Source organism: Mustela putorius, unplaced genomic scaffold (assembly GCF_011764305.1).
Source record: "Mustela putorius furo isolate JIRA1106 unplaced genomic scaffold, ASM1176430v1.1 tig00003909_pilon_pilon_pilon, whole genome shotgun sequence".
Classification (NCBI taxonomy): Eukaryota; Metazoa; Chordata; class Mammalia; order Carnivora; family Mustelidae; genus Mustela; species Mustela putorius.
The window spans coordinates 19,232,607-19,257,987 of NW_025422057.1; the positions used below are offsets into that span (position 1 = coordinate 19,232,607).

General features: G+C 47.7%; 1 protein-coding gene across 1 annotated transcript; it reads right to left on the minus strand.

The window, feature by feature from the left end:
- Positions 1-11,635: 11,635 nt before the first annotated feature.
- Positions 11,636-25,166, minus strand: DUSP5 (dual specificity phosphatase 5). Its single transcript, XM_004763890.3, has 4 exons — positions 24,563-25,166; positions 19,700-19,848; positions 15,852-16,071; positions 11,636-13,166 (listed from the first exon to the last, which is right to left on the minus strand). Exons 1-4 carry the CDS (start codon positions 24,939-24,941, stop codon positions 12,766-12,768), a joined length of 1,149 nt encoding a protein of 382 aa, XP_004763947.2. The 5' UTR covers positions 24,942-25,166; the 3' UTR covers positions 11,636-12,765.
- Positions 25,167-25,381: the final 215 nt, after the last annotated feature.

Below are 25,381 nucleotides of genomic sequence, written 5' to 3' on the forward strand. Positions count from 1 at the left end.
AAAAAAAGAAAAAGAAAGAAAGAAATTGCAAAGGACAGGGGCACCTGGCTGGCTCCCTTCATGGAATGTGCAACTCTTGACCTCAGGGTTGTGAGTTCTACCCCATGTTGGATATATAGATTCCTTAAAAATAAGAAAATAATTTTTAAAAAGTTAAAAAAAAAGAAATATCAAAGGACAAAGAAACATAAAGAAAATATAAAATGAAAATCAGCAGTTTTTTTACCATCCAGAAAAAGTCATTCTAACATTTGATGTACATCCTTTTAGGCTATATGTTTATAAACATAAACATCAATATAAATATATATGCACATATATTTATGTATTTATATAATTTTATTATATATGTTTATATGTTTTGTTGTATATATCATATAAACAGTATTTGTATATATGTAAGTAGACACACACATTTGTTTTTTTAATAAAATGGAATACATATAGTTTTGTAACCTGTTTTTTGTTCACTTAATAATATGTAGTGAACACAAAGGAAATTTTATAAGCCCAAAGGGCAGTTTGAAAAGATAACCTTTGGGATAAACAGGAAGCCAAAGAAGATATATGAGCATAAAGTGAGTGGCTAAGCTCTGTGGTTTTGATAAATATTATTAAAGCAAATAAATCTTAGATGTCCTGCCAGGTTAGGTAATTATTAGCTCTCTATCAGCAAGGTCACTAATTCATAGACTCACAGGATGTTGGTCTTAAAGAAGCTTCTGAGATTATCTAATTCCATCCCCTTGACTTAGGTATTGAGAAACTACAAACCCAGAGACATTAACTAATGTGCCCACAGAGGCCTGACTGGTGAGCCACCGAGCTGGAATGAGAACAGAGCCCTGACTCCCATTCCGGTGCTCTTGCCACTAACCTATGCTGATCAACAGTGGCTATGTTCTTCAGTCACAGGCCCTGATGTGTTGAAGGGAACAGGGAGAGACGAGGCCCCAAACCCAGTACTCTGGGTGTATAATATCATTGGAGCAGTGTGTGTTAAGAGAGCAGCAAAATGTCCTTAGGCAGGTCACGTGGGAGGCACAGAACAGAGTCCTTAAGAGGGATTGGCTCTGATGTCAGACCACCAAGACACCAAACAAATCTTGCTTCCCTTACGGACCTTATTGCGTGACCGAAGGCGCTTGACTTAAACCTTCTTGCTTCCTTTTCTCATCTGTAAAAAGCAAATAATAGTAATATCTCCCACATCAGATTGCAGTGAGATCTGAGAGATAACGCACACCAACAGTTTAGCAAGGTGTTTGTCCTAGGGAAAGAGTTCAGTAAATGTGAGCCCTCGTGATTATTAATGCTATGGTGTTGAAGGTCAGTGTTCTCGCAGGCTTTAAAAAGAGTGTAAGGGAACATCACAGCTGTCCTTGACTGCAACATCTGTAGGGAAAAGGGACTTGGAAGCCCAGCTATGGAGCTGTGTGAGCCGTGTCTGTTACGAGGGCGGAATCAAGACAGACTATCGCCCAAAGGAGGCCATGTGGCCTGGAGTGGAGCTGTAGGCAGCTGGGGATTCAGAGACTTTCCGGGACTCTCACTGAGAGTCCCCCCGAGATATAAAAGTGAGGCCGTCCTCATACTCCCTGGGCTAGCCAATTATTATACAAATCAAGGATCTAATTTTTCCCCCTCGTTTTTCAATCTATTTAAAAGATAAGCAACTGGGGCGCCTGGATGGATCAGTGGGTTAAGCATCTGCCTTCTGCTCAGGTCATGATCTCCCGGTCCTGGTATAGAGCTTCAAGTTGGGCTCCCTGCTCGGTTATTAATAAATAACTGTAATAGCTTGGTGGGGAGTCTGCTTCTCCCTCTTCTACTGCCTCTCCTTTCCACTCACGCTCTCTCTCTCTCTCTCAAATGAATAAATAAAGTCTTAAAAGAAATAAGGAAAACACTCAAGTTGTCTAATAGAACTCAGGAAAACAGGTGTAAAGAACGGAGGAGACAAATAAAACACAAACAGCAAAATAGTAGAATGTAAGCTCAGCGTACTGATAATTACATTAAACGTAATTTAAAAGAGATAGATTGGACGAGAAAAGCAATACCCTAGTATATGTTGTGTACAAGAAACAACTGTAAATGCAAATACACAGATAGATTAAAAATAAGATAAATAGATGCACCATGCAAACATTAATCAAAAGAAAGCTAAGTAGCAATATTCATATCAGGCAATACAGACCACAGAACAAGGGATATGACCAGAAATAAAGACAGACATTTCACAATGATGAAGGGGAGAATTCATCAAGAGAACACACCAGACCTAAACTCTGCTACACTTAACAGAGCTTCAGAAATCATGCAGCAAAAACAGACGCAACGGAGGGGCAGCTGGGTGGCTGACTCAGTCCATTAAGCATCTGATTCTAGATCTTAGCTCAGGTCTTGATCTCAGGGTCAGGCCCTACATTGGTTCCATGCTGGATGTGGAGCCTACGTAAACAAACAAATAACAAACAAATGAACAAACTAAAAGAAGAACCAGCTAAATTCCAAGTGTAGTTGAGGACTTCAACACTCTTTTCTCAGTCATTGATCAAAGAGTAGATAGACAAGGATAGAGAGGACTTGCAAAACATTGCTAATCATTTTGGCCTGAACTTTCATAACAATCCACCCAAAACAGCAGAACATATATTTTTCCAAGTGCACATGAAATATTCACTGAGACAGACCATATTTGAGGTTGTAAAATCAGTCTCGATAAATATAAGGGAGCAAAACCATGCAAAGTATGTTCCATGACTACCACAGAATTAAACTAGAAATATAGGAAACCTTCCAAATTTTGGAAACTAAATCTTCTAAATTAAATTAATTAACTAAACAAATACAAAAGGGAATCATAAGAGAAATCAGAATATGTTTTGAAAGAAATGAGACTGAAAATATAAACTATCAATAATTTATGGGGTATTTACAGGGAAATTCCTGGCTCTAAATGCTTATATTAGAAAAGAAGAAAGTACAAAAGCAATGACAGATTTTTACCTTAAGAAACTAGAAAGAGGGGACGCCTGGGTGGCTCAGTGGGTTAAAGCCTCTGCCTTCGGCTCAGGTCATGATCCCAGGGTCCTGGGATCAAGTCCCGAATCGGGCTCTCTGCTCAGCGGGGAGCCTGCTTCCTCCTCTCTCTCTGCCTGCCTCTCTGCCTCCTTGTGATTTCTGTCTGTCAAATAAATAAATAAATCTTAAAAAAAAAAAAGAAAAGAAAAGAAACTAGAAAAAGGAAGAGCAAATTGAACCCAAAATAAATGAGAGGAGGGACAAGTAAATATGAGTGGTAATCAATGAAATAGAAAATGAATGCACTGTACAGAAAAATCAATAAAGCCAAAAGCTAGTTCTTTGGAAAATATAAATAATGTTGATAAATTTCTAACCAGACTGATTAGGAGAAAAACAAGGAAAGACAAAAATTACTAGTATCTGGCATAGGAGAGGGAACACCACTCTAGGTCCCAGGGTCGTAAGATGATTATAAGGAAGCATTATGGACAACTTTATGCTAAACAGTTCAGCAACTTTGATGACATGAACAAGTTGTGTGAAAGATACAGACTACCAGAGCTCACTTAAGAGGAAATAAATAGGGCGCCTGGGTGGCTCAGTGGGTTAAGTCGCTGCCTTCAGCTCAGGTCATGATCTCAGGGTACTGGGATCGAGTCCCGCATCGGGCTCTCTGCTCAGCAGGGAGCCTGCTTCCCTCTCTCTCTCTCTCTGCCTGCCTGCCTCTCCATCTACTTGTGATTTCTCTCTGTCAAATAAATAAATAAAATCTAAAAAAAAAAAAAAAAAAAAAAGAGGAAATAAATAACTGTAATAGCTCTATATCCACTAAAAAACTGAATTTGGTTAAGGAAGAAATATACTGTTGGATCCTATTGAATAGTACTTTGGTGAGAATTTTCACATCTGTGCTCATCAAGGATCTTGGCCTGTTATTCTCTTTTTTGATGGGATCCTTGTCTGGTTTTGGGATCAAGGTAATGCTGGCCTCATAATATGAGTTTGGAAGTTTTCCTTCCATTTCTATTTTTTGGAACAGTTTCAGGAGAATAGGAATTAGTTCTTCTTTAAATGTTTGGTAGAATTCCCTTGGGAAGCCATCTGGCCCTGGGCTCTTGTTTGTTGGGAGATTTTTGATGACTACTTCAATCTCCTTACTGGTTATGGGTCTGATCAGGTTTTCTACTTCTTCCTGGTTCAGTTGTGATAGTTTATATGGGTTAAGGAAGAAATAATACCAAGTCTATACAATCTATTATAGGAGTTGGAAGAGCCAGGAACTCTTCCTAAATCATTTTATGAGAGCTGCATTATCCTGATACAAATACTAGAAAAGACCAGAGACCACATGATAAACATAGTACAAAGATCGGGCGCCTGGGTGGCTCAGTGGGTTAAGCCGCTGCCTTCGGCTCAGGTCATGATCTCAGGTCCTGGGATCGAGTCCCACATCGGGCTCTCTGCTTGGCAGGGAGCCTGCTTCCTCCTCTCTCTCTGCCTGCCTCTCTACCTACTTGTGATCTCTCTCTGTCAAATAAAAAAAAAAAAAAACAAAACATAGTACAAAGATCTATAATAAAACACTAGCAAGTAAAACCCAGCAATACTTAAGAGAGATAGTATGTCGTGGTCAAGTGGGGTTTATCCCAGAAATGCAAGTTTTGATCAGCACTCAAAAATCAATCTAGGTAAAAAAAAAAAAAAAAAAAAAAAAATCAATCTACGTCCCAGAACCTGGCTGGCGCAATGGGTGGAGTCTGTGCCTATTGATCTTGGGGGTTGTGAGTTCAAGCCCCACAGTGGGTGTAGAGATTACTTAAATAAATAAATTTTTGAAAAAATCAATCCCTGTAATGAAATTAAGAAAAGAACTCCATTTACAATGGCATGAAAACACTTAGGAGTATATTTAATGACAGAAGTGCAAGGCTTATATACTTAAATCTACAAAACTGTTGAAATAAGGAAGATCTAAGTAAATGGGAAGATGTCCCATGTTCATGGACCAGAAGACTTAACATCGTTGGGGTGGCAGTACTCCCCAAACTGACCTACAGATTCAGCACACACCCGATCAAAAAATCCCAGCAATTTTTTGGCAGAAATTGACAAGCTGCTACTAAAATTCAAAAGACCCAGGACAGCCAAAATAAGTTTGAGAAAGAAGGACAAAGAATTGAAAGACTTACCCTTCCCAATTTCAGAACTTACTACAAAACTAAACTAATGAAGAGAGTGTGGTACTAAATCTCAATAATAAAACATATAACTCACTTAAAGAAAATTTTCTTAAAAAAAAAAAAGATTTTATTTATTTATTTGACACAGAGAGACAGTGAGAGAAGGAAGACAAGCAGGGGGAGAGGGAGAAGGAGAACCAGGCTCCCTGCTAAGCAGGGAGCCTGATGCAGGGCTGGATCCCAAGACCCTGTGATCATGACCCAAGCCAAAGGCAGATGTTTACCCAAGAGAGCCACCCAGGCATCCCTAAAGAAAATTTTCAATAGATACTTTACTAAAGAAGATCTATGAATGGCCAATAAGTACATGAAGTAATTGTTAACATCATTAATAGTCATAGAAATAAAAACTAACAATCTAATGAGTTACCACTATCTACTACCAGAATGGCTAAACTCAAAACAAAACAAAAAAAACCAATAATACCAAATATAAACTAGAATATAGAGCAAATGGAACTCTCATTCATTAATGGTAGGACTGCAACTTAACATGTGACCAGAAATATGTCCACAAATGTCCATAGCAGCTTTATGCATAACAGCCAAAAGCTAGAAACAACCCAGCAAATGCAAAGGGGCACAAAGAAATTTTGCAGGTCAATAGAATAGCCCATATTTTAATTGCAGTGATGTCAACATGCCTGTATGTATACATTTGTCAAAGCTCATTTAATCATAAAATTTAAATAAGTGAATTTCATACTGTGTAAATTATACCTTAATAAAGCTAATTTTTAAAGATAATGAACATCATTATTTAATTCCCATCATGATAGCGCTCTAGGGGCAGGCATAAGTACAAAGGGAACATTTATTATGGAATCCTGAAATCTGGGAAGGTTTCCCTGAAGAAGTGAAATCATGAGTGAGGTACTAAGGAGATCCAAAATGAGCAGATGAAGAGGGGAAGAATGAAGCTGAAGAAGGAATGTGTGCAAAGGCCCTGAGGCTTGAATCCTCTCCACAACAGCCTTTCCAATAGAAATCCTACTCTGCTTGTCCAACCCTCACACCAGTGGGTAGTTCATGGCTGTAATTATAGTAATTAATAATCATGGCTGCTATTCATTGGAAGACTTACTGTGTCTTTGACTTCACACCAGGCAATTATTCCTCTTCACATTTACTCTTCAAATTTGTACCCACAAAGTAGATTCAATTAATATACCCCTTTTATAGATAAGAACTTCAAAATTTAGAGACATGAAGTAATTTGTCCATGTCCGCACATATAGCAAATGCCAGAGCCAGAATCACACCCAGACTTATGAAACTCTAGCCCCCGATTCCCTAGACCTCACTTTATACAACTTCAGTCAGACAATTTGTTGACTCTCCTCTGGTGGCCACACATCTCGACATTTCCCTGCTCTTCCTCATTTGACATAGTTTCCCATCCCTTTGTTGTCCATTATCTGTAAACACACTGGTTTGTCCACATCCTTCTTGAAATCCAGCTCCCAATCCAACGGCCCTTCTCTTCTGTTGGAAGAGAAGGCTGTCAAGTTAATGAACTTTTGCCATGAGATCTCTTGAAACCCAATTCTGAAGAACAAATAGATTTCATAACGACCGTTAAGAGGTATAGACACAGTGACGCACAACTTCGTTTTCTGCAAAAGCGTGGTATAGAGGAAAGAGTATGGCTTTGGGAGTCCAGTGCGAGTTAGGGATCCTGGCTCTGGCATCCACAGGCTCGAGTTATGTAAGCTTAAGCTGGTATGTCACCTCTCTGTTTTCTCACCTGTTCTCACCTGTAAATGGGCCTAACAGTATCCACGAACAGTATCCACAGTGAGAGAACATATGCAAAATACCCAGCATCCAGCCAGCCCATTGTAAGTGCTTTTTAAAAGATCTTTTTTTTTTTTTTTAAAGATTTTTATTTATTTATTTGACAAAGAGAAATCACAAGTAGATGGAGAGGCAGGCAGAGAGAGAGAGAGGGAAGCAGGCTCTCCGCTGAGCAGAGAGCCCAATGTGGGACTCGATCCCAGGACTCCGAGATCATGACCTGAGCCGAAGGCAGCGGCCTAACCCACTGAGCCACCCAGGCGCCCTAAAAGATCTTTTTAAAGGTTCTAACTCATTAGGTTCCCTGGGCTGGCAGCTATGCTTCCTTATTCTAAGTCTACTCGAAGGCTGGAAATAATTTTTGATTTTTTTTTTCATCTTCCTCCCATAGAGATATATTTGAGGCTCGCTATCTGAGAGGTTTTTCCTCTCAAGCAGCACATTTTCTCCTGGCTGCTAGAGCGGCCCAAAATGAAAAGTGTACAGATGCTTCAAGGGTCTATTTTAAGCTCCCACCTAGTGGCTTCTTGGTTTCTGTAAACTTTAAAAGTGAATGGTGGTGAGTGTGTGGGTGGGAAGCGATTTGATCTACTGCTATAAATAAATACTACCAGAATATTAAATTTAGGTACCATAATTCATCCCCTTAGGGTGCTCACTGGCGGTAGGACAAGACCAGTAGGGTTGAATTTCATTATGCCCAGGCTATGTGGTGGTTTCCTGGGCTTTCTTATCCAATACTCAGTTGGCCTGCATTAACTGAGTCCTTTACATGGCAAGTTAGCCAAGTGTATGGCAGGATCCCTGCCCCTTCTCGCTGAAACCGCCCCATCTCTAGCCCTGCTCAGGGAATCTGTCCTAAGCAAGTCTCTGAACTTAGAGGAAATGGATTGGTTCCAGAATGGACACCTGATGTAAGGGCAGCTGAACTGTGACTAACAGGGTGATGGGGTGACATGCACTCTGACCAATAGGGTAGCAGTCATTAAATCTAAGAAACTTGTTTCCTCTAGGATTGGGAAAGAACTGGCAAGTGGCACGGGGTAAAGGAGCTTATGTGTAGAGGATGGCACAGGCCTTGAGAAAGATGAAGAGCCCAGATTCTGGTTCTGACAGTTTTTCATTCCCAGTTTTCGTTCATTCACTCCTTTACTCAGTACTTAACTAAATACCCCTATGAATCAGGCCCACAGTGCATCCTTCTCTCTCTCTCTCAGATTTATGTTAATTAATTAATTTGTTTTTGAGAGAGAGCAATCAAGCGAGCATGTGGGCTGGGGCAGGGGCACAGGGTGAGCAAGAGAGAATCTTAAGCAGACTCCCTGCTGAGCAGGGAGCCGAATACGGAGCTCGATTTCAGATCTCAGGACCATGAGATCATGACCTGAGCTGAAATCAAGAGTCAGAGGCTTACCCACTGAGTCACCCAGGCACCCCCTGCATCCCTCTTGAAGTGCAATGTAATCTGCTCTCCTGGTGCTTCTTGTCTGGAGAAGAGAGACATTAATAGAATGATCATGGATAAATAATCTTTAAATTTTGGTGAAATATGAAGAAAAAAATATAGATAGGGAGCTAGGAAAGATGAACAGAGACATCTGACCTAGTCTGCAAGTCTGGGAGGGGTTCCCTAGAGAGGGGAAGTTTGAGCTAAGACATGAAGACCAGTGGGAGTTACTTAGTTGAAGGGTGAATTGAGGGAGAAATGTGTTCCAGGCAGAGGAATTAGCGTGTGTGCTCCATCCACTCAACACTGAGCAGCACCTGAGAAGAACCTGCTAGAACCTAGAACCTGCTAGGAGCCAAGGGATCCTACCCTCATGGAGTTCATAAGTACTAATGACTGTCACTGGACTTTCTGTCCCAGACTGAAGCAGTGATGGGTATCTAGGCATGGAAGCACATCCCTCACATCCAGTGTGTAGAGATGAGGAGGGGCTGTATTGGGACTTTGAGCAATCTGTCCATCCCTGCCAGCGTTCTGCCCATAAAAGATTACCAGCAGCAGAATACAGGGCTGAAGTGGAGGGCAGTGCTAGAGACTAAAGGACAAGGAATGAGGGCCCTAGCCATGGGGATTGGGGTCTAGACAGGGTTTACTCCAGAAAGAATACAGACCTTAGCAGAGTTACTGAGAAGGCAAAGGAACCCAGTCCCAAGGATGAATCTTTCAGAGTGAGATGAAAAGTTGCAACACTGAGGAGAAACGGGCTTCTCTCCACGTTTTTATACACCACCTCATTCCATAAATGCATCGTGGTATGTCTAATCTTTACCACCCAAGGGTTGGTATGTTTTATGTGTTTTTAAAAGAAATTTTTTTTTAAAGATTTTATTTATTTGAGATACTGAGAGAGAGCATGAGCGGGGGGTGGGAGAGGGAGAAGCAGGCTCTCTACTGAGCAGGGAGCCTGATGCGGTGCTGGGTCTCAGGACCTTGAGATCATGACCCGAACCAAAGGCAGACACTTAACCAACTGAGCCACCCAGGTGCCCCTAGAAAAAATTTTCAATAGTTACTTTACTAAAGATCTACGAATGGCAGACGCTTAACCAAAGGCAGACGCTTAACTGACTGAGCCACCCAGGCACCGCCTGTCTTGTGTTTTTTTTTTTTTTTTTTTAAGTCACTGTGGAAATGGAAGTAAAAGAAAAAGAGAGTTGGGAAATTTCAATGGAAACAAATAACACGCCATAAAGTCACTGCAGACAGTTGTATAATTGTCACAAGGTAGGCGAAAACTTTTGTTCCGGACTGCCTAACGAGCAGGGAGGGAAGCAGGGCAGGCACGAGCTTTACTGGTGTTGGGAAGAGAAACCACCAGCAATTCGGAGAGTTAGAGCCTCTAAGGTCCGGAGACCTGGACGGCATTTTCCCCGGATGCTCTCAGGAGGGAGACTCAGGGACACACAGAGCTTCTGCCAGCACGCTGGCCTGTGGCTGCTCAGACATTAACGGCCCCCATCGGGCCCGGCTCAGCAGCCAGGGTGAAGCGGAAGGGGCTCACCCGCAGACCCAGCTGGGACACGGAACAGGGGAGAACTGCTCTCTCTGTTCTCCCAGCACTGGTGCTAGGGACCAACAAAGGAGGTTCTTCGCAATCTGGGGATGAAGGAGCCAGACCCCACCACCTTGAATTCCCCACCCGGCCCTGGAAGCCAGTGTGAAGTTGGTCTTGACACAAAAGGAGTTGTAATTAATGAGATTATTAAGGGAGTGAGAGTCAAAAGCCGTCCCCAGCTGTGGGGCTTCACTTGGCGTACCCCCCCCCCCAGTGACTCATTGGCTTATGAGCAATCCTCATATGCCTGATTTAGAGGACTTACTCACCCTTCAGAGAAAGACTTTAATGCAATAAAGCAAATGTCAGCAAGTGGGACGCAGCTTAGCACATCACCCCAGCCTGCACCCAGCTTTCCCCCCTCCGGCTCTCCCTGCTCCAGGCCGCTCCAGCCACTCAGCGCCTGCACAGGGTTCTGGGTCACGTGCCAAGGCCGAGCACAGATTCAGGGATGTGGAATCCCGGAAGGGACTCAGGCATCAACTAGACCAAGCCCAGGAGGATGTTGGCCCAGAGAGGTTATTAGAGGTTAGCACCAAAGTGCTAGAGTTAGGGGCAAGGTGAGGGCTAGAAGCCAGGACTGCCCTCGCCCATCCAACATTCTTCCCTCCACTTTTCGTGAAAGTCCTGCTTGGATTATTATGCAGAGTGGCACGCAGCCTCTCTAGTGTGGGTGGCTTTCTTACCTGAGGGCTTGCCAAGGAAATCTGTGGAGGGAGAGTGGTGAAAAGAAAAGGCTTGCAGAGAACGAGGCCTCAGCCTTTGAGGTGGTATGTTTAGAAAGAGCTGGGCTACCCTGGGCTAGGCCGCCATCTTGCGGACGTGGTAACTGACAGGGAAGCTGTCTCTTTGGGCCCCCCAGAACTGAGGGGTATGTTTGGAATTCCCACATCAGGTCCTGATTAGGAAACAGGCCCCAAGAGCTAGGCTGGGCCAGAGGCCTCGCCAGGTGTGGGAAGAACTCAGTATTATTCCTTTCTTCCTCCACCAACAGAGGAAAAGAACTCAGTGGACAAGTCAATCCAGGTTGGGATTTACATCCACTCATTGACTGAGGGAATTACCTGACAGAAATTGGTTCCAGGAGTGGAAAACAATGGAGGGGGCAGGTATTTAGGGTGAACTGTCACCTAGTTCACTTCTCTGTCCCTTAAGCATTTTTCCAGCCTCTTCTGAGTGTGTCTGCCATGTGCCCGGCACTAGGAAGCTGACCACAAGCTTTGCATTCAGGTTTGCTATGATCAAGGGCCTTGAGCTTTGAGGAACCTTGGGGAACCTCTAACGCGTTTCACTGATGAAGCGTCTGAGGTTCAAGAACACTTTGCCTGGGCTCATAGGAGGCAAGAGCGGGTGGGTGCTCCGACCACCTCTCCGTGTGGCCAGCACCTAAAGATTCCTCTTGCAAGTGAGCTTAGAGAAGCCTTTGGGCTGGAAAGCAACATTCTGTTCCTATCCCCAGCCGCGAGCAGATGCAGATTCCATTTGCGGCCGTATTACCCCAACTCACCAACACGAAGCGGGGCTTTTTTCTTTTCATCTTTTTATTTTGCACTATAAAAAACAACAACAACACCACCCAGTAACATACTGCTTTTCTTCACATTCATATGGATTTTAGGAAATTATTGCCGTTTCCCCTGGAGAAAGAACCAACGGACAAAAAAGAAGTACCACAATACAAAATCTGCAAACCCCAGAAGTCCACAGCTTGAAGACAACCCCCAGGGGCAGGGAAGAAGAAAACATGTGTCACAAGAGACAAGACAAGCACACATGAAGGACGGCAGGCTGGGGAGACCATCGTGTCAACGCCACTGACCCGGACGCGGCGGGTCCCTCGGTCTCTTGGCACCCACTGTCGCCCCCTCAAAGGGGTGATTTTTGGTCTAAGGTCCAAAGAACTTTTCCAACGACGCAAGAGATGCTTTGAGGAGAGGGGGCCACGAGAAAGGTTCAAGTATGAATAAGGAATCATGCGAAGTCCGAAGTCAGGGAAGAACCCACAGTGGAAAGGACACCCAGGTAGGTCGACATCTCGCTACTTCAACCATCCGCCTCCACCCCGGACCCAAGAGGGAGTCTCGGAAACGCGCGGGAGGGTTCAAGCCAGCATCTAGATGGCATCCTTCCAAGTCCTGGAGGGGTTCCTTTCCTGACTGGGCGGTGATCAGCTTATGCCCTGAAGCAACAGATACAGAGACTGCCAAAGTTAAAAAAGTAAGGTGGAAATTGTGCTTCCTTCAAAACGAGTTGGCTTCGTCACTGCCTTTTCTCCCGGTCTAGCAACTGCTCTCTCCCACGCTGCCGTGGGTATATATTGCCTTGCGCTTGAAATGAAAAGGCGAGCTTGGAGGTGCAGGGCCCGGGCGGTCCTGAGAGGGCAGGGGCTCTGGAAGTACAGTAGTCGGCACACACTGTGCTCTCATCATGGCTTGGGCTTCCTTCGGTCCCCAAAACCTATCCCCACTGTCAGCATGAAGCTCGTTTGCAAGCCTGGTGACCGCTCACTGTCCTGCTAGGGCAGCGGGACAGAGTGAGGTTTTCAGTATTGCACAGGTATGAAATGTCCACGAGTTTAAAAAAAAAAGCAGAATCACAGTTGTTCTTGGGGCTGGGCCGGCTCCCCCATCCCGGGTTTAGCAGGACGTGGCCGTGGCCATGGGACTCCTGCCAAGCTCCGAGACTGTTGAGTGGGTGGGCACGGGCGCCAGCACCGAGGTAGGGAAGGTGCAGTAGGAAGCCTGCAGGTCAGGGCTCAGTGTCTGCAAATGGGCTATGAAAGACGAGCCGGCTGCCTCCCCTGGGCAGGAGGGAGCCTGAGGCGTAGAAGGCAGGATCTCAGACTCATACTGCAGGAGCTGGCCCATGAAGCCGAAGTTGGGGGAGACCACACTCCGCCGCTGCTTGATGTAGTCGAAGGCGTCCTTCAGGCGGAACTGCTTGGCCTTCATGAGGTAAGCCATGCAGATGGTGGGAGAGCGGGAGATCCCAGCCTCGCAGTGGACCAGGACCTTGCCTCCCTTTTCCCTGACACCATCTGGAAGGAAGAAAAGAGGGGGAGGATGAGTTGGGACTGGAAACCAAAAGGCCAAGATACGAGAATTAAACACAAAAGTGACCAAGTCCTCAAAATGTCACACCTGTCCAAGAGCTGAGGTTCCCACGCAGTCTTTTTAATGCCCACCGGCAAGGACAGAGCTTATGGGGGCCCCCGAGTGTCTATCCCCATGTAGTGCCTTTCCAATCTTCAGAGGTGCTAGATCTGGGGAAAGAATCCCTTCCTGGAGATGCCATCTTCACTTGGGTTCCACGGATGGGTTTCAACAGGGCATCAGAAAATCCTTGACATTACATGCAAATTTCTTGGGTAGGTACGTTTTTCTGAGGGTCCCAGGTTCAAAGACTGCCTCTTGGGATCTGACTCTCAGCGGGAGGACCCAGCCCCTCTCCTGCTAGAGGCCTGCCAGCCTCCCTGGGTACCCAGTCTGGCTGTGCCAGGGCGGGATGCTTGGCTCAGCTCCCAGGGTTCCCACCACCAAACACACAATAAATAGTGCACAGCCACTAATTACAGCCCTGGCCAAGTGACGCTTACTAGACCGGAGGATAGAAATGGCTTTCGCAAACTCCATCTTGCACAACAATGGGAGTCACTGCTATAAAGCTACCACCATCGGCTGGCATTCTTTAGCTCAATATGACAAGGGGGTGCCTCCTTTTCTCTTCCACTCCTCCCCCGACCTAGGGAACTACAACAGTTAAAAACGAGGGCCAAAAGGTTATGCATAAATATACACATCAATTAAAAACCACAAAAAACAGTCTTTCCAATTCTCTCTCTCTCTCTCTGAGTGAGGAAACAATGACAACATTACAACACAGGAAGTCTGAGGTACCCAGTACTATGTAAAGCCAGTGTGCAAAAACACTTAAGATTCTGAAGGGCAAATAAAGTCACCTCCCTTACCCAGCTCCCTCCTCCAGTTTAAGAAGTTTGCAAATGTATCTGTAAACTCTAAAAGTTTGCAAATGTATCTGTAAGATCTAAAATGTATCTGTAAGATCTGTAAGATCTAAAGACAGGGAGGAAGCCCAGAGTTTCCCCAACAGAACAGAAGTCCCAAAGGACATGTTCAGTGTAGCTCATAGCTCATTAGAGGTACCCCCAACTTAGTCTGACTCAAAAGAAAAAAATTTCCTGTAAATGAGTTCAAAGGGGACCCCAGCCCTTGGATTGTTGGGTCATGACCCCAATTTTCCTTTGCTCCTTGTACATGAGCTTTTAATTGCTTGGTACCATGACCAAGAAAGCAAAGGGCCTAGACTGTGTTGCTCCTGCTTTGCCCCTCAGGGATTGTCTACTACGGGGGCCCTCCAGGGCCCTCCCCCTGGGAAGGGGCCAAGAGCATGGTATGGGCTCAGTCCCCGCCTTTTACCAGCAGGCAAGAAGTCTGGGGAAAAGCATCCTGTGCTCTCAGGAGGCTGTGGGTTCATGAGGTTGTGTACACAACTCACAGGACGGGGAAGAAGGCTTCTGAGAAATGGATGGGGGTGGGTTTCATGACCTCACTGAGTAGCTATCTAGGTAATTAAATAACAGGCAGAGAAGGGCAAGGCATTCCCAGGGCCAGGGAGACAAGTCAAGGGTTTCCCATTCTGAACCCATCAACTGGGCAGCCTCTCAGAGATCCAAAGGGATCCTCTAAGCCCAGAGGCTCAGAGGACCAGGATAGGCTCAGCCTCCTGCCTCTGGTGACTTTCCCAGTGGGTTTCCTATAGGGATGAAACCACGTGTGATGAGCACAGGGCCCACCCTGTGGCTGAAGGGAGTCCCCGTAATTGCTGCCTGCCCTCCATAGTTACTGCTGGGCTCAACACCTGCCCTTCTCCCTCCAAAAGCCCTCAAAACAAGTTAAGGAAAATCACATCTCAGCTTCAACAACTATGCATGTTAATGGGAAAGAAAGGCAAGGCCCCAAGGTTGGGGAGTGATACTTGCAAATCTGAAACAGAAAAAAAGTCAGCCTCGCTGCCACGAGAGAGGGAGGGGGGGAAAGCGAAGCTGTCAAATGCAGGAACAGTCCAGCCTGTGCTGAAGAGGTGGAAACCCAAGGCCCAGAGCCCTTTCCAGGCCTGCCCAGGGGAGAAAACGGTAACCGCCTAACACAACGTACAAAAGATGCCAACTTCCCTATGCACAGAGCACGGAGCTCGGTCAAATGCTATCTTTAATCCAAAATTAGCTGAAATGCAAAACAAATTGCCCCTAAAGCCGTCTGCCAAAAACTGTGAAAAGCTGCCAGGGCCCTCGGGGCTCGGTGTGTAAGAAGTGTTCTCTCAATCCTTCTGCTGGCTTTCTAAAAATGCCCCAGCCTACGTAGGAGCACCGCGAGGACGGTTCTTTCGCTCCCTGGCTTCCCTGGCACGGAGCATCACACACGGACACACTCTGCTTCCCACCCGGCTCGGAAGAACAACAAGAACGGCAGTGAGTCCTGCCATAAAATAATATTAATTCATTTATCTTGCAAATGAAAGCTCCTATGAATAGCAGCGCGCGTCCACCCCTCCGCCTCTTTGGTGGCCGCATGCCGGCCCGGCTCCAGCTCCTGGCAGACGCACGTCCGAGACACCGTTCTCCTTGGCAAAGGCCGCCCCCATCAGTACCGCAGAAGCGAGAGCAGGGGCTCCCAGACGGCAGAGGGCGAAGGACTGAACCTACCAATGAAGTCTATTGCTTCTTGAAAGTGGGAGCTGATGTCGGCTGTGTGGCTGTCTTCCACGGGGATCCATTTGTAGTGTACGTGGGTGGCGCAGGCCTCGGAAAGCCGCCGGGAGACGTTCAGCAGGGCCGTGATGTGCAGGTTGGCGAGGAACTCGCACTTGGACGCATGGTAGGCACTTCCAAGGTAGAGGAACGGGAGGATTTCAACCGGGCCGCCCTGGAGGGAGGGGCAGAGGACACCCAGGAAATCGTGGATTAGCTTGCTCCTTCAGGAGAGTAAACAAAACCACCCTGACCTACTTGTTGTCAGGTGGGAGGTTCCCTTTCTGGTTTCCAGGTGGACAGTTCGGCGCCAGGGCAGTTCAGCCCAGATTGTGGGTGGAGCCTCCACTCTGGCAAACTCTCTACCCACTGCTGCTGCCTTGCGACTCTCAGGGACGGCAAAGCCCACACAGCAAAGATTCCTCGTTTCCGTACACATATTGAGGTGGGAAACGCGAGCAGCCTTCCTGTGCCGACAAGGATGAGGAGATGGGCACGAAGGGGAAGGACCGAGAGGCTCCCGCTCACGTTCCCGCTGCCCCCACGGCACCAGTGCAAGCCTTCTAACCTCAGGGCAGCCTTTGTTTCTTTCGAGATGAAACAGGTTAAAAACGCTACAAGACGAGGTCCCCCCCCCCTTTGCAGTCAGGGTATCTTCATGGTATATTTTATCAAATCTAGGACACCCATGACTGATCTCAAGATGCACGTGGGTTTCGGAGAGGTCAGAGTGCATCCCCAGCATGGATGCTCCTTGGAAGTGGAAATGACCACTGTTTACCCAGAATCCTTAAAGAAAGGCTATGAAGCCCAGGGGAGAGGGGCTTCTCCTCCCCTTATCTTCCTCACGTGGGACTGAGGGCTCGTGAGAGATGCTTACATCATCACCCTTTTGGAAGGCCACCCACACACCAGGTTTCCAGTTAAGGAGGCTCCCAATTAGAAGCTGAGACCATCTACCCTGAGGCAAAGTTAAAAACAGCTAGCTGGTCAGACTCTGGCACTCGAAGCAGCTCCCAGGTGGCAAGAAAAACCAGCGATAACTGGAACAAAGGGAGGCCCCAGAGACTGAGAGAGAAACACTGGGCTTGGAGGGGCGGGGGCAGTGGCTGTGTCTTTGGGAGCCTTTCCTGTATCATCCATCCGCTTCCTGTGTTTCCATTTCCTGTCCCAGAATAAAAGTGGAACGGAAACTCGGCCAGACTCATAATAGGGAAAGGGGCATAGGATGAGGGCCAGCAGAAGGCAATTCTCGAATTACTTGGCATGTGGTGTGCGCTTTTTCTTTCCTGAGAAATCAAGTGTTCCAGCAAAGGCCAGTGGGGCCACTTGGAAGAAAGTCATAGAGGATTTTACCAAAGATAGTAAGAGTAACAACCAGTATTTTTTTTTTTTTTTTTAATAGTAGTCTTGATGCTCAGTGAGGGGTTTGAACCCACAATCCTAAGATCAAGACCTGAGATCCAAAGTTGGATCCTTAACAGACTGAGCCCCCAGGTTGCCCCAACAACCAGTATTTTTATTCACACCGACTATAGCTGGCCCCTGGACTGAACGCTTCCCATGCATCTACACAGATCTCTCCCTGTTTAGGCCCGGAACACATGGACACACCAGGCCTGGGACCTTATCCAATTACCTCTAAAGCCTAGAACAACATAGCCCTGAAACCATGTCTTTCTTTTTCTGAATCCTCTGTTTTGACTCAAGAGGAAGGAACCAGAAGCCTTCAGAAACCCCAAAGGTTAACACGACCTTGCTTGGCTTCTCTCCATGCAGCAGCGCTTCTAAGAAATAGCACTAGGGGGTTCCCCAGATGAACCCTGGAGACACGTCAGGGCCTCCCCAGTCCTTTCTTGGCCAAAGGTCTGCTGTGCCTTCACAACATCCTGACAATTCTTGTTTCTCTTTCACTTTCTGAGAAGTGAGGGGAAAACACCCAAACAAACAGAAAACAGAAATCCAGCTAAGCCACATGCCCATGACTTGAATGCTGAGGGTTCATCATATGCTGTTTTTTTTTTTTTTTTTAAGATGTTATTCATTTATTTGTCAGAGAAAGAGAGAAAGCATACAAGCAGGCAGAGTGGGAGAGAGAAGCGGGCTCCCTGCCAAGCAAGGAGCCTGGTGCGGGGCTCAATCCCAGGACCCTGGGATCATGACCTGAGCCGGAGGCAGTGGCTTAACCAACTGAGCCACTCAGGTGTCCCTGCTTTTTTTTTTTTTTTTTTTGTATTGTTTTGTTTTTTAATTTTTATTTATTTATTTGACACAGAGAGAGATCACTAGTAGGCAGAGAGGCAGGCAGAGACAGGGAAGCAGGCTCCCTGCTGAGCAGAAAACCCAAAGCGGGGCTCATTCCCAGGACCTTGAGATCATGACCTGAGCCGAAGGCAGAGGTTTAACCCACTGAGCCACTCAGGCGCCCCAATATGCTGTTTAATAAAGGAAAACAAACAATATAATAACCCTGGACCCTGGCCAAGCTAATAGACTTCCCGACCAGGGATCCCACTCAAGGGCAGTCACTTGGCTTTACTGGGGCAGATCTCTGTTCACACCGGGCAGCTTCCAGACATCTTCCTTCTTATGATCTGGACATGCACTTATGTTGTGGGAAAGACCTGAAAAGCTTCTCCCTCCAAGTCAGGTGCCTAGGACAGGCCCTTTCCAAAAGAACGGGCGCCTGGGTGGCTCAGTGGGTTAAGCCGCTGCCTTCGGCTCAGGTCATGATCTCAGGGTCCTGGGATCGAGTCCCACATCAGGCTCTCTGCTCAGCGGGGAGCCTGCTTCCTCCTCTGCCTACTTGTCTCTCTGCCTACTTGTGATCTCTCTCTGTCAAATAAATAAATAAAATCTTAAAAAAAAAATACATTTACAAAAGAAGTTCTGTTTCTGTGGAAAACACCAAGGTCTTGAAAAGAGCCAGAGTTAAGAGAAGGGAGTCTTTCTGGGCCTACTGTTGCTAGGAGCCCAGCTACCGGATTCGTTGCAAAGAGATCATCTTCAGTTTTGAGACAGGGATTTCTCCCCTCCTGTGAAGTGGGAAGGAGGGCTTGGGCTCTGGTTTCTGCCAGATCTGGGTCCTTGCCCACCTTCCCCTCACCCTGCAGCACTAGAGGGCAGGACCCCTCACTGAGCCTTCCACACAGTCAGCCCTTACAGGCCTGCCAGAAAGTTAAATTCTTCAAAGGAAAAAAACACCACATGTTTGTAGGAGCATGAACTCCTCTACAGTGTCTCTTCATCTTCACTGGTTTCAGAATATATGGAACTGTAGGCACCCGAAACCCTCAGCCTCTGCTTAGCCATCCAAACAGTAGTGTCTCCACAAGCCTCCCCCCAGCCCCGGTTCAGTTAAAAATAACAAAAAGACACATCTTGACAGGTACTGGGTTGGTTTGCTGAAACTGCCCAGCATGAACAATTACAAAGAAGATTAACACAGGAAGCCTGATAGTCAGCTCTGAAACATCTTCAGGGAAACCTAAACTGATATTTTGAAGCTTCTGCTTCCTAGGCCAGCTAATAAGAATGTATCTTTCACTTCCTCTTTTCTCCAGAAGCTGTCAAGCATCCTGGGGCTCGTTTGCTCTTGTCAGCTTGTTTGCTGGAAAGAAGCCCATATACTCTTGGATGGAAAACTCAAGTTGGCAAGCAACAGCTCTCTGAAGCTAGAGGGCTCTGCCAACACCCTTATCCACAGAAGAATGCACCAGTGCTACTAAGCGGGGAGAGAAGGAGCCAGGGGGCTGGGGAAGGAGCAGAGTCAGCAGCCAAGATGGCACTTCCACACCACTTACCTGGTCATAGGCTGGCCTGTAGCTGATGCTGAGCACTGGTTTCCCACACTGGCTCATGAGGGCTTTCTCGGTTTCAACCTTCTCTTGTGAAATGGGTTGTACATCCACACAACATTCAGGATATTCCGAATAGAAAGTCTCATATCCTCCTGCAAGGGGAAAAAAAAAAAAAAGGAAGATAGATGTTAAACACTGATTGCTCAGCTTTTAGAAAATGTCCAGAATTAATCAATACCCTAAGTGGGGAAGAGTCAAGAATATCAAGCTAACATAGATTCTGATCTTATAAAAAAAAATTAAGCCAAACCAACTAATAGCTTTAGAACAGAAATGGGCTACACAGACACAAACACACACTCTCTTTTCTAAAAAGTTATAGTTCAGAGAGGCAATGATTAACTTTTTATGTCTATCAGAAGCAGCTGAAAGGAAAGCTATTTGGCATCTGGAAAATATTAACCAAATCCCTCCAGAAAACAAAAGCTATTTTCACTCCTTGGTCTAAAATGCAGGTGTGATTATGCAGAATTTCATTCATTTGCAAGAAGAGACTCCTGAATTGGTCTATTTCATTCCTAGCCCATTAGCTCTGAATTGGATTATAGATGGAACCTATTCGTAAGAGAATGGAGGCTAATAAGAGGTTTAAACTAGGTGCAATAAAACAGCCCTGCCCTTTCTCACTCCCAAGGTGCTAAAAAACACTGCTGACAATCCTCTCTATAGGTCCAATTTTGAGTAATCAATCTAGTTAATTACCTTCTAAACCAAACTGGACGCACAAGGCTTTAGAACTTAATTCTCAGTCCCAATTAAGTAAAAACTGTTTCTCTCCCCTTCAAGACCATCTAACCCTTCCTTTCTATCTTCTTCAACTTCCCTTCCTGATCTTCCTGCCCTACAACAAACTCTGAAATGATAACTACCAGCAGGTATGACTGTAAAAATCCTTACTATTAAACTTCTTCAGATGGGTCACTTAAGGTAAAAACTACTCTATGACTGGGTCACAGAAACTTGGTCATCTTAAAGAAGTCTCAGGTCCAGCACTCAGCAGTAAAGAACCAAATGAAAAACATGCCAAGTGCTGCCAGGTGAACAGGCCAGCCTCACTTGGGGAAACTCTCACTCTCAATCCAGAAGGACCTAAGGGACTTCCAGGAGCCTCCAGAAAACCCACTTCTATTTTTCTCTGACCCAGAGAATTCACTTAGGGTCAAACCATCAACTATTTTTTTTTTTAAGATTTTATTTATTTATTTGACAGAGAGAGATCACAAGTAGGCAGAGAGGCAGGCAGAGAGAGAGAGAGAGAGGAAGCAGGCTCCCCACTGAGCAGAGAGACCGGATGCGGGACTCGATCCCAGGACCTGAGATCATGACCTGAGCTGAAGGCAGCGGCTTAACCCACTGAGCCACCCAGGCGCCCCTCAAACCATCAATTAAATATGCATTCTGAGCCCATGTATTTTCCACAAAGTCCCCTCTTTCTTTTGTCTCTTGGCGTTTTGATAGCCCACAGAGGAGCACATGGTGGCCTTAAGCCCCTGTGGTAGACAAATGGTTAATGGATAACATGGCGGTCTCCAGCTCCCTCCCAGAAGCTGCAGCCAATTCCTAGAATGAGTCATCTTGCCATTACTGCTTCCTCCCCGCTTGCTGGAACTGCCCCCGCCCCCATTGAGTACACTCAAATCTCCTCTGTGGTCACTTCAACAAAAAGCCCATTGGGCCTCCCCAGATGAGCTTCTGGTCCTCCTGGTCATGATAAACAGACCACATGCCAGAGAGTAATGGAGGGAGGTGATGGTGTTCGTGGCTTAGTTTCCTGCTGGCCTCCCCCCTCCCCCCTCCCCACAACTGTAGCACCTGGACCCTTACCCTCCTAGGATACAGACTGAAGGTCAAATTTAGTGACCCACAGCTTCATTAGAAGAAGCGACCTTAAAGTAAATCACTTCCTGTGCCTGGGCCTCCAAAGTTCTCGATTCCAGGAGACAAACTGAGTGACGGGAATGGGAATCTGGCCTAAGAGTGGCCCATGCCCTCCCAAACGTTCCCAAGAATGAGGCTTGGCAAAGACAAGCCTTCAGGCTGCCCCCATCTCTTGTCTTTAAATAGCACACTTAAAAGAGATGGCTGTCAGGACAGACAGGAGGTGTGGTGTGGCCGGGTCCTGCCTGCCTGTTGACAAAACAAGGCAGGCGGACAAAGCAGCTCAGTGTAGTAGAGGGACAGATAAACGCGGGCCTATCTCTTCAAGCTGGGGTCAGGAGTCCTTCGGATTAGACGGTCTCTTTCAGCCACTCTTCCCTGAGAGGCAGGGAGAGACAGACCATTCTCTTGAGTTTCAAGAGCTGTGGCCCTTTTTCTTGCTGCTTCAGCCCTCTTCAGAGTGACTGGGCTTTTGATCACCATTGCATGACCAGGGGAGCAGAGAAGTTGCAAGAACACTGTATTTAAATACACACTGACAATGCCATCCGGTCCCCATGCCATTTCAGTGTTATGTTTGGGGAGGGGGAAGAGAATAAGGGGGGGGGAAGAGAATAAAGGGAAGTATAAAAGGCATTGTCCCCAAGATCTGAAATGCCACTAGATTAAAACCTGAATTTGTATCTGGACATGAGGCAGTAAGGAAATCAAAATTTTCTTGGACAACAATTTAACCTTCGTTGTGTTGTAAACAGTTAAGCATCCCGCAATTCCTATTGAGATTTAAAATGTACACAACTATCAACCTGCCAATTCTCTGAATCCTACTGAAAGATAGTGCACATGCAAAGCATTTGAACAAAAATATACCCTACCACATTGCCTTAAATAATGAGGTTGAAAGCAACCTACTGGCTACCAACAGGGGACCAGTTTAAAAAGTGAAGGGCGCCTTACTCGGTAGGTTAAGCGTCTGCCTTTGGGTCATGATCCCAGCGTTCTGGGATCAAGCCCTGGGCCCTGCGCCGGGCTCCTGGCTCCCTGTTTTCCCTCCCCTTGCTCCTCATGTTGCATGCATTCTCTCTAATAAATTTTAAAAAATAAAATAAAAAGCAAAACGGACATGTATGTTCTGATAAAGGCAAACCTCCCAAGGTCTAGTTGCGTCCAAGAAGCAAGAATACAAAATATGCAAAATCATTCTATTTTTTAAAGATACTCGGGGAAAATTAACTTGTCTAAAGATGAACAGAAAATATTTGGTGGCTGTCTCTGGAGAGTGGAACTGGATTCAAGGGTGTGAAGAAGACCCACTTTTCATTGTACAGGCTTTGTGCTTTTAAAATTTTTACCTGTGTACGTTACTGTCATTTAAATAAACATTTTAGACATGAATTTCCGAAGATGTGAGTCTACAGAGCCACTTACTTCCTGTGGCAGTAACTTTGCAACAGTCAACATGAAATCACCACCACCACCACCCCCCCCATGGAGAGGAGAGACCTGGGGAGCAGAGGCAGGACCAGGAGGGGTTTCCTGAAATATATCTTTCATACTCCTGGGAAGGCAGTAGCTTTTCCTGTACTCACTGCTAAGAAAGGAGACAAAGACCACCACCCTGGGCTAAGTGTGAAACGTCTTAAGGAGGGCCTTGCTCCTTCCCAGACAAGCTGAGGCTGGTGGAGAAGATGATCATCTACCGAACAGGAATCAACAGGGAACAGTCTACACGAGGTGCTAACAGAGGTAGGGGCTCCCTGTGTGATCTCTCCAGGCCCCGCAGGTGTGAAATTCCCCAGGCTGCTTGGTTTTAAAAAGGGCCCTCAGGCTCATTTCTGAACCACATCACTGCTGTATCTCAAGATGTCTGCAACAGGGTTGGCAGGGCCTTGGGGCACAGCTTGGGCAGAACACTCATCTCTGCTCTAAGAACTGAGTTTCCCATACATTGGAGTTTACAAAGGACTCAAATACAAGGCGGGAGTAGTCATAGGAAGTGACCCAGAAATCAATGCTCTGTAATTTGAAAGTCACTCACTGACTACACAGTGAGGGAAGTCAAAGTCCTCTCTCCAGCAGGTGTAATGGACGGACTTGTGGGGCAGCTTCTGGGGCGCCTCAAACCAAAGGCGACGGAACCCCCATCCACCACCACCCTGCTACACCTCTCCTAAATCCCGGGGCGGGCTAGCCGGCCGCCCCCTCCAAACCCGGGCAGATAGCAGGAGGCCAGTCCCGGGAATGATCTGCGGGGGTGGCGTGGGGGAGGGTTTGAGCGAAGGGTTGAAAAGGGTGGGAAGGCTGTCAGCTCCAAATGGAGCTAGAGAAAGGCCTGGGAGGGGAGAAGGAACGGCCGGAGGAAAACAATAAACAGCAGTAAATTGAAGTGGAAAGGAAGGGGAGGGACTCGCCAGGGTCAAAAAGGCAAGAGGGGTCGGTACAGACTGCCTTACACACGTTAATTGTCCGGGCGGGAGGAAAGGGGACGCCGCGGCGCCACGCTCCGGGGGGTCGCGACCTGCTGATCCCGCCAGATCTGCCCATCAGAGAGGCTCAGAGCCCAGGCCCAGCGAGGGCGGCTAAGCCGGCACCAGCAAATCGGGGGCCCGCGCCCAGCACGAGCCGACGGCCCCCGCGGCCGACAAGCGGCGCCCCCGGCTGCGCAACCAACCCTACCCACCACCCAGGCTGGCCCGCCGCCGGGAGCTTTCGAGGAACGCGGGTGGGGAGGGGGAAGCTCCGAGGGCTGGGCTGACACTGGCAGCGCCCTCCCGAGCGCACGTCAAGCCTCGGCGTGCGGACTCCGGCAGGTGGAGACTACCGGGCTCGGGATCGCAGAAGGCGCCCCGCACGGGGAGGGGACCCCAGAGCCCCAGGGGTGGGGGTGGAGGGGTGGTGGCAGGCGCTCGGCGGCCCCGACGCGCTCACCTTTGAGGAAGTAGACCCGCGGGCCGGCGGGCAGGCAGGCCAGCAGCGAGGTGAGCACGACCCGCGCGGCGCTCTCCTCGCGGAGCTTCTGCCAGTGGCGGCTGCCCTGGTCCAGCACCACCACGGCCGCCACGCCGCCGCCGCCCTCCTGCAGCAGCCGCGCGCGCGCCGCCTCGTCGGGCAGCACGTAGCGCGCCGACACCGCGCCGCCGCGGGCCCGCCGCAGCACCACGGAGTTGAGGTTGACGTTGAGCGAGCCGCGCACGCTCGAGGCGGCGAAGGCCAGGTAGGGCCGGCAGTCGAGCACCACGCAGCGCCCCGCCGCCTCCTTGCGGAGCATCTTGCGCAGCTGGCGCCCGTCGAGCGACGTGACCTTCATGCCGCCGCCCAGCGGTGCCGCGCCGCGCGCCCCGCCGGTGCCCACAGCCAGGGTGCCCGCTGGCGAGGCGCGGGAGGGCGGCCCGCGAGGCTGCGGCCCGGCAGACTGACCGAGCGAGCGAGCGAGCCGGAGCGGCAGCTCAACTCTTCTTTCCCGCCCCGCACGCTCGGCAGCCGGCCCGGCCACTCGCCGCCCCAGAAGCCGGGGATTCCGCCGGCAGCGCCGCGTTTTATGTGAATGAGAGTGCGGCCTGTGACGTGGCTGCCCATATAAGGCCGAAGATAGGTCTTTCCCCGCCCCTTCGGGCTGTGGCCACGCCCCGGGGAGCCGGAGGCGTGGGGCGGGCGCCGGGCGTTAGTCAGCCGGGGAAGGAGGAAGTGGAAGGCGCCTCCCTCCGCTTTCTGTGGCATTGCGCGGGGACACTCACTCGCGCATCACCG

What these genes read in the sequence shown, in the direction of transcription:
- DUSP5 (XM_004763890.3), bottom strand. Translation starts at nt 24,941, where the DNA reads ATGAAGGTCACGTCGCTCGACGGGCGCCAGCTGCGCAAGATGCTCCGC. An exon ending in ACAGGCCAGCCTATGACCAG is followed by an intron (nt 16,072 to 19,699) that starts GTAAGTGGTGTG and finishes CCCTCCCTCCAG; the next exon opens with GGCGGCCCGGTTGAAATCCT. An exon ending in AGAAGCAATAGACTTCATTG is followed by an intron (nt 13,167 to 15,851) that starts GTAGGTTCAGTC and finishes TCTTCCTTCCAG; the next exon opens with ATGGTGTCAGGGAAAAGGGA.